Source organism: Ambystoma mexicanum, chromosome 4q, assembly GCF_040938575.1.
Source record: "Ambystoma mexicanum isolate Mex_15411 chromosome 4q, UKY_AmexF1_1, whole genome shotgun sequence".
NCBI lineage: Eukaryota > Metazoa > Chordata > Amphibia > Caudata > Ambystomatidae > Ambystoma > Ambystoma mexicanum.
The window spans coordinates 1,211,137,199-1,211,150,822 of NC_090928.1; the positions used below are offsets into that span (position 1 = coordinate 1,211,137,199).

Sequence of the window (13,624 nt, forward strand, 5' to 3'; positions counted from 1 at the left end):
ATGTAGTTGACTAAACAAATGAATCCTCAATGAATGTTGGATGGCTGATGATGCAGGGGTGTTCTGAAATTGCCAGTTACGCCCCCGAGCTCATAAGCCTGAGGATGGCTGGCAGGTGTGCTCCCGATTACATGTAACCCGAAAAGTAACTGGTACTTGTGACATATGTACAATACAGCCAAGTCTTTCTTACCTGCTAGCTCCCTGCCTCTTCATGCTGCCTCTGAGCAGGAATCCCCAAGCTTACAGAACAATGGACTTCTAGGGCAGGAACAGATGCATGTTGTAATATGATAATGCTACATATAACAATCACAGGGCACACCCTAAAGAATAAGTAGCTGACTAATTAGTATATGGAATGCACAAAATTACACAACATTATGCCATTGTACTTAAGTCCGATAAAGGCACTACAAGCCCGTTTAAATACATGGACGTGGGCAGGTACACCTCTGTTAAGGGGTTGTACCCTGACCCTACGGATACATTTAGTCGATTGGTATTCGAACAGGAGTTCTCTTCTGCTATTTTGTTTCTTTATTTTGGAAAGTCCTGTTATTTTCCTTTGTATAAATGTTGGCCTACAAGTACCAGTATGCGAAGTGTCGCGAGCTTAAAAGCCAGGACTGGTTAACAATGAACGCTAGACAAAGGAGAATGTAAGATCTCTGTAAATTCTTGCAGAGGAACATCCAAAAGAACCTGCAATATATGATCCTGATTTGAGTGATTCTTAGACTTTCATACAGCTTGCTGTTATATAAGAGTAGTTTAAATCTGCAGTTCAACTGAATAAATGTTTGTTTTTCACCCATTGAAGAAGCGGCCACCATGAAAATGCAATAGGCAGCTCTGAAATACTGGTCTTCTGTTTTTGTTTTCTTAAATGCTGAGTAACCAACTGGTGGCTACTAGGGATTTTGATTTTGGGTCAGAGATGCAGATGTGTAGGTACAGTAACAATTGCATTGAATTAGACCTGGTTGGGGTTCTGAGTTTGTCTTTAAAGATAGTGAGAGTCTCTGTCCACGCTCATCTATTCCTAACGTGTAAGCTGTCCACCTCAAAGAACAGTGAGTGGGGCCAGAGGAAAATCACAATGGATCTGTAGGTTGGCTAGAAACTATGTTCTAGGTGCATTTTATTTTGGTGCAAGGCACACAGCGGGTGACAGAAAAGGCCATGAAGGCACAGACATGAGATGGGGTGAAGTGGAATCCAAAGGTATGTTTTAGTTGGGGCTTGTTGTGTAGAGCATATGTTTATGCAGACATACAATATATGTTCCTTTGAAGCAAGCAGTGGCATAGAGGGCTGGGAAGGATCACAGACTTTCGGAGGTGTATCATGCATGTGTCAGTGAAGCATTACTACCACCTGCAAGCTGTGTGTACAGTTGTCCCTGCTCACTGGAGCTGCTAGTTGGTCGTGTGCTAGCAGTTGTATGTTGGTGCCAAGGCATGCATCGCAATCTGCCCAAACCCTAGGGACAGATCCCCAGGGGCCTCTGGAGCAAAGAACAAAAATACCATTTTGCGGGTTACCTGGGGAGAAAATACCAAACCACTGTAACCAAAACCCTATGCAACCCCATTAGCCTTGGGTGGGTGGGGTAAAGGAAGAAGTTGGTGGCAAGAAAGGTTGTGGGGAAAGAACCGTGTTCTGCCTGCAAGGCTTGTATCCATGGCTGTCAAAGTTTCAGATGTGTGACATTCTCACGCTCAAGGTATGTATGGTTAGGTATAGTTCATGTCTTTTGTGACGCTTCGAGTGAACAGTTCTCTCCGTTTCAACAATCAAAATACCTTCCGACTACTTCCCTCCCACCCCCTCTGGTCCCCAAGTTTATCTCATCCTCAAAGCATGCCATATAAAACAGCTGTAGTGCCAACTAGCTGAAGTGCTTTGCTATCACCCTCCAGTCTCACAGTGAAGACCCATCATGTTCCTTACCCACAATGCTGCTTTCCAACCGTCCCCTCATACACAGTATCCTAATCACCTCTCTATCAAAGTAATCTGTTCTGACTTCCCCAAGATGTACCTGCCAAGTGGCAACTTATTCTGACGGCCCTAGCCTCATTAAACATGTTTAGACAGAGAGCGGGTTTCCTGCTGTGTTCCTATAAATGATTCATCCAGACCAAGTCATTTGAACTTGAAGTTCAAGGTGAACCTGGTTGTCAATGTCAGTGTTACTGCCTTGCACCCGACAGACAGAGCAATGCGTATATGGCTCCTTCCTACCCCCCTTGGAAAGTTACCCGTTCAGCTCTCCTCTGTCTCACCCTTCCTTCTCTTATGGGGTCCTGCCAACCCTGCTCTCAGCTATAGTTGCTCACCATCTTCCCCTGCTCTGTAACCCTCTATTCTTTAGACGGCTACTTTACTCATTCCAGTTTCCCCTTCCGATCTGTACTTTCACAGCTCCTGCCCAGCCTTCTCTTTTCTAGCGCCACATTCCCCTATTCACAGTGCTTTTCATTCTAAAAATGAATTGCTGTAACCCTTAAAAAAAGTGGGATTTCTAAAGAAATTTTAAGTAGGACTAGTAATAAAATAATAAAAACTCGCATCATGAAACGTTCAAAACTCTGCTCTCCTTTCGGTTCCACATTGGTGCTTACTTCCAGTGCCCTCGTGCTTTAATTGGAGCCCTGCTCTCCTTTTAGCGGACACATTCTGCACTTATATCCGTTTGAGATGATAGTACACAATATTAATGCTGGATGGGAAGCATTAATCAATAAGTTATAAACCGAAATAATATGGTGACAGAAAAGCGAAATGTGTGAATAAGCCAGTGGCTTGTCCTTTAATGACGATATTATCACTACTGTCTAGCTAGTCAAAAGAAATGACATCTTTGGCAATCCGTCTGTGTGTGTGGTTAGTTGTGCATGGATGATCACTTTTTTCAGAAGCTCATTACTGCAGCCAGGTGGCTCTAGGGCACATCTACGCAGAGATACCATTGGGGCATGACCATCTTAGTGTTTGCAAGCAATCGTTGTGTGGCAAATGAGTATGTGACGGCTTGCTGACATGTTTGCCGTTAGATTGGACTCATTTGCCTTTACTTCCACATTTGAATCTGGTGCTGACACAAGAAAAACGAGTCAACAGCTCAAAGCTGCCTCCTCAAATACTTTCAAAGCTGAACATACTGGGCTCCCCGCTGGAAGCTCCCCTTTAATTTTGGAGCATAAATCTCACATAAAGCATGTTTAGTCCACAGGCAACTAACGGCAGAACAGTATATGCCATAAATGGGGACGTACAGCCATCTTGCTGCACACGTAGAACTGAGCTGGGCAACTTGTACTTGCCTGTCCGGACTCGGAAAAGAAATGGCACCACCCATCTTGGCTGTCAACAACTAAAGAACCAATCTTGGCGGCTCAAGTCGAGGGTACACGCGGGTGGATGGACTCAGTCCCCCAGCTAAAATGATAAACATTGAATGTCCTCTTGGAATTTATATGAATTAAAGCCGACCTCCAGGGATCGCACCGCAGTAGTCAGGTTTGCAACCCGGACACTTCATCACTGCACTATAACCTGAATAACCAGCTGAAAAATAAACAACTAAAGGTGAAATGTCCCCCTTCGTTGCTGCAAGTTTCAGGGGAAACATTTCTATTGCTTCTTGGTGTTTAAAACATACACACCTTTTAACGTTTTCAAAAACACTATTAGAAGAAAATATCCTCTTGGTTTTGTGTGTGCGCTGATTTTATGAAGGGCAAATGCCATTCACCCTGTTCAATTTGGCTGGTTATGCAAAGCCAATTTAATGAAAGGTGCATATTTCACCTTGATCTGCTAATTTCTGGCGCGTTCACATCCCATTGCGTTTGTTGAGGAGTCCCCCCATTTTTATTTTTAGGACTTCACCCCTGCATGGCATACCATCTTATGTTGTCTGCCAGGTCTAACATTTGGAAATTGGCCCGACTTTTACGAAATGTACTGCACTGTAGAGGCCCACTACAGAGGCACAGGTTTGTGTAACTAAGCGGTGTGTGCAATGTTGCAGGCATTTGGTACATTTGTGTTAAGGTCACACTTGGCAGGTCTTGTTCAAAGTCGTGCCACATTCTCTGCAGCCTGCCTGGATCATCATCCACAAATACATGACAATGCAAAGTCTTCACACAAGGCTTGCAACTGCTGAAGTGTTTCATCGCCATCTACTGGAGAAAAGTGGCTGGAAATTAACAAACAACTACTGAGATTAGCTAGCGTAAATCGTACGCACGAAAAAAATAATGATGGCATTTCCACAAGATTTTACTGCGTAAAACATCCTAATACGCATCTTATCTGGAGGGCTGCATACAGACATTTATGTCATGGGCCAAACTCCTCTATACTCTCCCTGAAGCATTTGTAAGGGTAAATGGGAAGTCATCCAGGATGTTTCCATTGGGCCGGGGGACCAGGCAAGGCTGCCCCTTCTCACCTCTATTATTCCTTCTCGCAACCGAACCTCTAGCGATCAGACTTAGAACAGACACACACTGGTCCAGGTTCACATGGCCAAAGGGAGGAGAAGAACGCGTCTTGCTGTACGCGGACGACCTCATATACCTCGGCAATCCAGTAATTTCCTGCCCGATTGTGTCCCAAATTCTAGCGGATTATCAACACTTTGGGGGACTCCAGGTAAATACACAAAAAACAACATACTTCCCTATCCAAGGGGGGGACGAAGCTATCCCAGAACCCTGCCCATAACCCGTCCCGATACAGGACTTCACGTATCTGGGCATACGGGTCAGCACGACACTGGACGATTTCTCCAGAATTAACCTACAACCGGTGGTGCAAAGGTTCATGAATGACGTTATGCACGGGCAGTCTCTCCCGTTATTATTGGGGAAGGCTGCATTGTTTAAAATGATGACGCTCCCAAGGCTCCTATATGTCCTCCAGAACGCACCACTGCCCATCCCCAACGACACCTTTGCAACCATTGAAAGGACCTTACGCACATTACTTTGGGGCAGGAAACAACCCTGCATCAGGCTCAAAACGCTCCAACGCTCAGTGTGGGAAGGTGGGATAGGACTACCGAATATCCGTATCTACTATTGGGCTTCCCAAACAGGGGTAGTAAACAAATGGATACACGGGGACCCAAGGATCCCACACATCCGGGTAGAAAGGAGTGCCGACAGTTCTCCCCCCACCCCCTCCGGATACTATACGACAATAGCAAGAACCTGGGCGCAGTACCAAGAGGATCACTCCATATCCGTTGCATCTGGCGGGAGGCACACAGACACATTGGACGGGGCGGTAGACCAACACTGATCCAACCCCTGTGGCATAACACACATCTCCACGAAATACAGAAGATGCAATGTTTCCGAACCTGGGCAAGGAAAGGGGCATCTACACTGGCTGACATTATTCGGGAAGGACTGGTAGACTTTGAGACATTAAACACGAATCATGGGTTGCAACCCATGGGCCGCTTCAGACATGCTCAACTCGCACACGCTATCGCCGCCCAATTCCCGGATCTCACTGATATACCCGCCTGTTCCCCCTTAGAAACAAACGTCCTCCCAGACCGCATACCTACTAAGGTCACTTCCACCTTTTAACAGGCACTCAACTCCTTCGGCACCAAAGAACTCACAGTACTCAAAGGAAAATGGGAACACGACCTTGGCACTTTAGAGGCTGAAGAATGGGTGGAGGCGTTGATGTTTCCCCGGGAAATAGGCATCAACACTAAGTTGAGACTGATACAGCTCAGAATACTGCACAGGTCATACTGCTCTAGAACAATGATGGCCAGGTCAGAATAATGGGATCCCCAGTACCCAAGGACCCCAACTTGATACTGCTGGGGGTGTGGGGAGACTGGGGGTGTGGGGAGAAGAAACCGATTTCACCAAATACGAAAAAGCATTCCTGGGAGTTGCGCTGGGGACAGGTAAGAGGCTAACGGCCGCCACCTGGGGCTCCGCAGACAAAATATGCACAAACCGTTGGACTAACAAAATGAACAGATGTGCCTCCCTGGAACGCTGCATATACACAGCCAGGGGATGCCTCCGGAAATTTCAGAAAACTTGGGGGAAATGGGACGAATAAACACAGAGCTCACAAACTAAGGAGCACCTCCCCCTCCTTCCCTCTTCTTTCAACTTATCCGCAGTCAGTGACTTTGAAAGCCCCAGCTATGATCTCGGAGATACCGGTCCATCATGTACTGCTCGCAGGACCCCGCTGCCTATACTGCTAATATGTATTCAAATTGTCTTTGTGTTTTGTAAAACTTAATAAAAAGTTATTAAAAAAAAAACCAAAAAAAAAACCCATAGCAGAGCTAAATAAAGGAAACAATGCACATTGTGCTTTCATCTACTGAAACGCACTTCTTTGAGGATTACTAACCAGTCTCTATGGCTGTCAATGCAGCCAGGGGGAGCAAGTTCAACATTCTCATTTTAAGGTACAAAAGCTAGCTACCACGGCTACCAGTACAGGGGGCTACCATATATATTTATAGTAGTGTGACAGACGTGGGTAACAATCCCAAGCTTTTTCATTTTTGTTGCACAAAACGATGCTGTAGTTCAGCCACAGAAAGTAAGCTCTGCTAAACAAACTCACTTTCATAATGCTCTATTCTGAATAATATAGTGGAAACATGTAACTGCTGGGTCCATCTACTGGCACCCCCAAAAGCTGGCCCGCAGTTTCGCAAAATATTCAGTTCAGTGAATTCCTGCAAACAGTCTGAAGGAAGCCAAAGTTCCAACAGCCAGTGGCTGTCCCTAACTGTGCGCAACTCTGATCCAAATTCTATAATTTGGAATCTCCAAGGCCATTGGGTAGATTAAAAAATAAAAAATACATCATATCTGGTTTGATATGGTGTTCTATAACAATATACAATGATACTGGCGGTTAAGAAGGATTTTCAGAATCAACCATGTGGGCGGAGTCTGAGAGGCTCCTCTATTCTGCTTAACAGGAAAATACACAAATGTCTAGTCAACCTCTATCAACATAATGTGACTGAGCAATAAGGATTAGACTTAAGAACGTGAGAGTACAGAGCACTCTTAATAATTCAAGTTAGACAGAATGTAGAAAAACACTAAAATGTAGTAGGCCTTGAAATTCAAATCAAAGGTGAGTAAAACCACTAAACATAGCATACACTATAAACATATATACATCCATCATGGGGTGTTCTTGTTAAACAGCGCCAACACTTTACTTTTCAGACAGTTTGATCTGATTCAAGTAAGAACACAAGAAAACTGTAATGCAGGTGAAGATACAAAGATACGCAGTAGTAAACCAGTTAAAATGGGGTAAGTAAAACACATCCTAATATATTTAGTCAGAGAAATGGAGCATCTAAAACAATGAACACTCACCGGGGGTTCATCTCGCCAGTCAATGTTCAGCTCTCCATCAAAGCCCTTCAAGGTGAGGCCCAAGCCTCTCCTTCCTTTCTGATTGGAAGTCTCAATAATGTCCTTCCGACCCTGGCCAAACTTTCCCAGTCCTTCTCCCTCACGGAAGCCCATTTTAGCCTGAAAAGAAACGAAATGTGGTGAATGTAGGAGCTCTACAGAGGCAGCGGGGTGTATGGGAGAAAACTTTGAAGCAGGACAATGAGGAAAACAATGGCAGACATTAGTACAGTTAGCCCTACATGTTATTTTCCATTTGTCAATGTGTGGTCTGTGAAGCAGTAAAGGGACAAAGCCAGAAAAGTGGTTTTACAATAGATATATACAAAACGGTACAAGGAAAGTGCTTTTACTGCTTTCTCAACAACTATCTTTTATATCCAAAGAATAAACACTAAAAAATGTTGCTCTTTACCATGAGCTTCTGGGAGACACTATTGTACATGGCAAAGCGCGAGGAGGTTCCTTCCACAAGAGGGTCCGCTTTAGCATCATTTTCAGCAGAGTTAAAAACGGGTTTTCGCTCATCGCTCCCACTGTCAGACCCGCTGTCGCTCGTCGAAGACTCTGAAAAAGAAAAGAATCAAAGTAGCAGTGAATCCTGCATTCCAGGCAGCCAACGATGTGCTTGAAAATAAGGTTCACCTCGTAAAGATAGACTTGAAGAAGGTGGTTGCCACGAGTAAAAGCATACATACGACTGGAAAAATGTGTGACTAATAACCATTACTATGATTTACTCCTACTCACGTTTTTCTTTTTCAATTTCTTAATACAAATTTAATTTCCAATTTTTTTGAATGAGCACGTAAATCACAGACCAATAACAATAGATCATGGAGTGCCGAGGTGTACAATCCTAGGCATTTTTTATTTTTGTACTGCAAAGTAAAGTTGTTTTCTCTGCGGGCCAGTGGTGCTGCTAAATACTTCCCACATATGCTCTATTGCAAATAGGATACCATCAGTAATTGGCAATATTCGTGTTACATGCTTGCAAGGCCTGAAACAAGCCAATTTATAGTGATATAATAGGTTGATGTACACTTATGCTCTGCAGTTTTCAAATAGCCGAGCAGCTGAATTGTGAATTAGCCACCTTTCAGAGAAAAGGGTCATGTACTTCAAATGTGCACATTCATGAGCAGAGTAGCAGCCTCTCATGTGGGTTTCCTTTTATACAGCTGTCTATCATGCCCCTTACCTTTTTTAATCAAATATTAGACATTGAGAAGGTCTGGTTTGGAATTACAAACAGATGGCTAAAGCTAAACTCATCTTGAGCAGCACTGGGTGACACTTCTAAAAACCATCCCAGCCAAATTGTAAACCTTGTGAACCTGGTGGCAGGGCAGCTGTCCTTTTAAAACTAGGAACATTGCTAAAGTAAACCTAAGCTGTTTTTCATCTCTAGAATAGATGAACAAGTTACTTACCCCTAATAACGTTCTTTCGACTGGATGTTCCTCCCATGTATTCCTCATCTTTGATATTCAATATCCAGCTTCAACTACTTTATTTGTTTTGTCAGAGGCCGCTGCGCACAACAATGTAGTCGACTCGATGTCCCTCGAGGGCCGCCGTCTGGAGGATGTCGTCATCGAAGATATATATACATATAGCACGTGCAGCGCCCGTTGGCTTCAGGTCTGTTTTTTCTTTCAGTAGAACTACCCGCACAAATACAAGTTTGACCAAACTAAGCTTTGAAGGATCGAAAGCTGTAATAGCATGGGAAATTCTACTATGGGGTAAGGCTGGGAGGGCGATGAGGAATACGTGGGAGGAACATCCAGTCGAAAGAATGTTACCAGGGGTAAGTAACTTGTTCTTCGAATGGATGGTGTCCTCCAACGTATTCCTCATCTTTAATAGACTCCCAAAGCAGTGTTTGTTTTGGTGGAGGGAGTAAGAATGTATCAATGGTTTCCATGAACCAAATGGAGGACAGCTTTTCTAAATCTTACATCCTGACTGAGGGAAGAATCAAGGCAGCAATGCTTTGTGAATGTATGTATTGAAGACCACGTAGCTGCCTCACAAATGTTTTTAATAGGAACACCTCTTTGCAGAGCCGAAGAAGCAGCCATGCCCCTGGTGGAATGGGCCCTCAAGCCTTCTGGAGGATCTTTGCCCGCCAGCCTGTAGCATTCTGAAATTGCTAGAATGATCCATCTTGATAAGGTCAGCTTTGTTAAAGGCAGACCCAGTCTATGACCCGTATAACCTATAAAAGATTGATAATCCAGACAAAGTTTGGTCAATCTAGAAATGTAGAAGCTTAGAGCTCTACGTGGATCTAATCTATACAATCTCTCATCCTCCTTGCTAGGATGAGGTGGAGGATATAAAGTGGGTAGCACAATCGTTTGTCCTACATGAAAATCTGAAATGGTTTTAGGCAAAAATGAAGGTTTAACCATCAGGACGACCTTGTCCTTGTGGAATACCGTAAAGGGTGGTTTAGACGATAGTGCCTGAAACTCACTCACTCACTCCATGGGCTGAAGTTAGTTCTACTAACAAAATGGTCTTGAACGTTAGTAACCCTAATGGGCATGAATGTAGAGGTTCAAATGGTGCACACAATAGGAATTTTAACACCAAGTTAAGTTCCCAAACGGGAACCTGAAAAGGAGATTGGGGGGTGGGAGGGAGACACATTACTTGAGTCCATTCAGAAATGGTATCATCAGTGGAATCGTAAAATAAGAAGAATCTTCAGACGAGCGCTTAAAGATGGATAGTGCTGCCAAATAGCCTTTAATTGTTCCAACAACGACTCTCAACGTGGATCTGGCCTTCGTCCCAGGCATGAGGGCGTGCAGGATTTGGCTCAAGCCTTTTCCTTACTGGCTTTAGAAGGTGCGGTAGGTGCATGGCTTGTCAAGGGTTTTTGTTTTTCAAACATTTTCAACATTTCTAACCTGAATGCTTCCCATTCGGCAGGAGTGGAGGCTTCCGTGGGACAAGATATAGCTCTCTCAGGAGAGGAGTCAGACAAAGTTGAAGTAGGCGACTTATAGTGCCTCTTTTTCGACTTCAAAGATACCGAGTGGTGGGAGCCACTCCTCGAACTGGACCATGTCACCTTCTTCCTTCGAGGAGAGTCGCCTCTCGCATCGTCCGAAGAAGGTTTCTTCAATGGGGTAGTCAAAGGGGTTTTCTTGGGGTTTGTACCTACCACCTATTTCCCCTTTCGCTCCTTCAGAGCTTTTCCGGTCATCGATTGGCATCTCGAGCAGGCCGAGGTCTTGTGTTCCACACCGAGACACCACAAGCATACTCGATGCGGATCGGTTATCGACATCTTGGAACCACAGTCCTAATGCTTTTTAAACCCCGTCTTCGGGGTAGTCGTAATTGAAGATTTTAGATTTTCACGAACTAAACAATTGAATCGCGCCGTAGTTCTCAAAGCGTAAGCTTACTCAGAAAAATGTAACTGAAGCAAGGGGCGCTGTATGTGCTATATATACCTTCAATGACATCATCCCAGAGACGGAGGCCCTCGAGGGACATCAAGGGACATCAAGCACAGCACCCTCTGCCGACAAAATAATTCCGAAGCAGCTGAAGCTGGATATTGAATATCAAATATGAGGAACACGTGGGAGGACAAAATCCATTCGCAATAGTGTATCAAGAGACAAAAATGTATTTGCTGGCATAATCTCCCCACTATGGTTTAGATGAAAGACATCTGCTTCAGGCCTTTGGTTCTGAAGCTGCTCCCACAACACATGGGTACAGCTGCAACCAGACACCATTTTGCACTTTCAGTATGTATTGTGACACCGCTCCTAGGAGTGGCTGGCTTCCTTAGGGAGGTAAGGCTGGTTGCAAACATTTCAAGGAATGCTGAAGGACATAGGGCAAATACTTGAAAGGGGGGGGGGTTCATTAATATTGGGGACCCTTTAATCTGGGACAGAGAAGGGTGACGAGAGGTCTGTGGGGGCTGTTAAAGGGGGGTGGGGGGGCAAGGTAAGCAGCACCCAAGGGCAGATTTGTTTTCTGTGAGCAGTCTCCAGGGCCATCCCAATGGATTTGGGAGAGTGATGTCCACTAGATAGACAGCCAACAATGTATAGAGGCTCTGCAGATGTCCCTGTGAGCACTCTGCTGCAGACCTGAATTTAAAAACTCCTTCGTTAAAGGGTATTTGGTGCTCATCAATCCGCAAGGGGGCTGCCACGGGTGTGACCAACTAGGGTTTCACAATGTACGAGACAAGTTAATGCGGTCCCAGCCTGAGACTCAGGGAATCCCGACTCCTGATGCAGGTTAAGGCTAGTCCCAGCGTGGGTATTAGCTCACTTCCCTCGACGTTATCGCCTCTGGGGAACTGGGGGTCAGAATGGGGCTGGTGGGCTGCATCTCGGGTGCCAGGTGCCCTAGGTTAGGTATGGCAAAGCCTCTGTGTTGGCGCAGTTAATGGCACTTGGAGGAGCGCATGCCTCAGGACCCCCAGGGCTTGGGGGACCACTTGGAGTGAGAGGAAGTCAGAAGCTGGGGAGTGCGACAGGGTCAGGGACTTGAACCTTTCGGGGGGAGGGAGGAACTCCTCTCTACCTGGGGGAGCAAGCCTACCAGTTTTTGTTGCCAGAGTCTGTTCTGCCGCAGAGAAGGGGTGAGGGAGTTAGGAGGGAGTTAGGAGGGCCCGGCTCTCCTGCCCTCTTTATGTGCCTTGCTATAGGTGAAAGGTACCAGACTCGATCACCCAATTTCTACCCTATGTGAGGGGTCAGAAATGAAAGCCAGACACAAAGTTGTCATGTTCATGGGTGTCCTTTGCGGATGTCCCTTGTCGGGAACCATGACATTGTTGGGTTTCAGGACTGGAACAGACGGCCCCATCTCTCCAGGGCTACACAAGTATCTCAAAACCGGCAACAAAGGGTAGGGGGTAGGCCAAGTGGGGGACTATTCCTTTGGATTTGCTCATCAATCTATAGGAACATAAAAGGTTACTGGAACCACCCGAGGAATTTGCTGGAACTTCCCATCTTGGGACCAGATGGAACATTTTATTAATAAATCTTCATAACCGGGAGAAGCGCTTGGGTGGGGGTGGAGGGGACACCACTCTATTTACCTATCTACAAGTCACCATAGAGAAATTGGTGAATCCCTGAAAATCCTTGTAATGGGCGATTTTAATATATAGTACGAGCCAATGGAGATTATGACCGGCTTGTCAGAAGATGAGGATAGACTATGGGGAATCCGGGAGTTTGTGGCCTCTCCACCCAATAGAAAATATAAAAACTGAAAATAATCGCTGCCATAGTGCTGTCAAGTAACATGAGGGTCTACAATGACACATTCCTGGAGGACTCCACAGCAAAGACGACTTACCAGACCGTAAATCGATCCAGTCTAATAGATTATATTTTATTGAACCTGCAGACCTGGTCCTCTATTATTGATTTTCGAGTTACTACTAGACAGGAGAGCAATCACAACCCACTAATTCTATCAGTGACAGCAATATTGTTGGGGTTTGCAGGGGAAAAAGACGGACATGTCTGCTGTCGGTCTGACCATTAATGGCCATGCAAAGCGCACAATAAAGTGGGCAAAGATCGATCTGGAGGTGGCTTTACCATCGATATATAACTCCATCCTTCCATCCCTCATTAACTGCTTTGCTGTCCGAGACGCAAGAAATGAAGATATTATTGACATCCATGTTGACCCAATGAGCAAGCTGGGAGAGTTATTTTCCAAACCATCACATTTTATTTATTGGATAGTTGTGTAAGGCGCCTATACAAAAAATGGTGTTTGAAGGAACCACAAGACAATAAAGGGGAACGAGGGGGGAGAAAAGGGAGAAGATATAAATTACGGTCCTTCTAGGCCTTGTGACATTCAGATCATGCAAGTGCAGTAACACGAAGTGCGAGGAAGGGGGGGCACTCTGCACGAAATGCAAAGTGTTAGGGTGGGAAGGGAAGTGCAGGGTAAATAGGAGAGAGTGCAAGTGACCAGGGGGGTCAGAGTGCCAAAAAGGTTAGGCAAGTGCAAGGGGAGGCCAAGTGCCAGGGATTGCATGGGGTGCGGGTCCACATGCTAACTGCGAGGAGGAGGGGGCACTGAGTGGGAGGGCCTGGTGCCCTGCAGAACCAAGAGGGAAACAGGCAGCCAGTCGCTGCTGCGGATGGGGG

General features: G+C 45.4%; 1 protein-coding gene across 1 annotated transcript in view; it reads right to left on the reverse strand.

The window, feature by feature from the left end:
* Window positions 1–13,624, reverse strand: part of CMTR1 (cap methyltransferase 1) — a 2,036,190-nt gene that overhangs the window by 1,823,230 nt on the left and 199,336 nt on the right. Inside the window, exons 3-4 of the mRNA XM_069608763.1 lie at window positions 7,867–8,018; window positions 7,413–7,571 (exon numbers count right to left, since the gene is read on the reverse strand). Of these exons, the coding sequence (XP_069464864.1) occupies window positions 7,413–7,571; window positions 7,867–8,018 (311 nt within the window). The remainder of the gene's footprint in view (window positions 1–7,412; window positions 7,572–7,866; window positions 8,019–13,624) is intronic.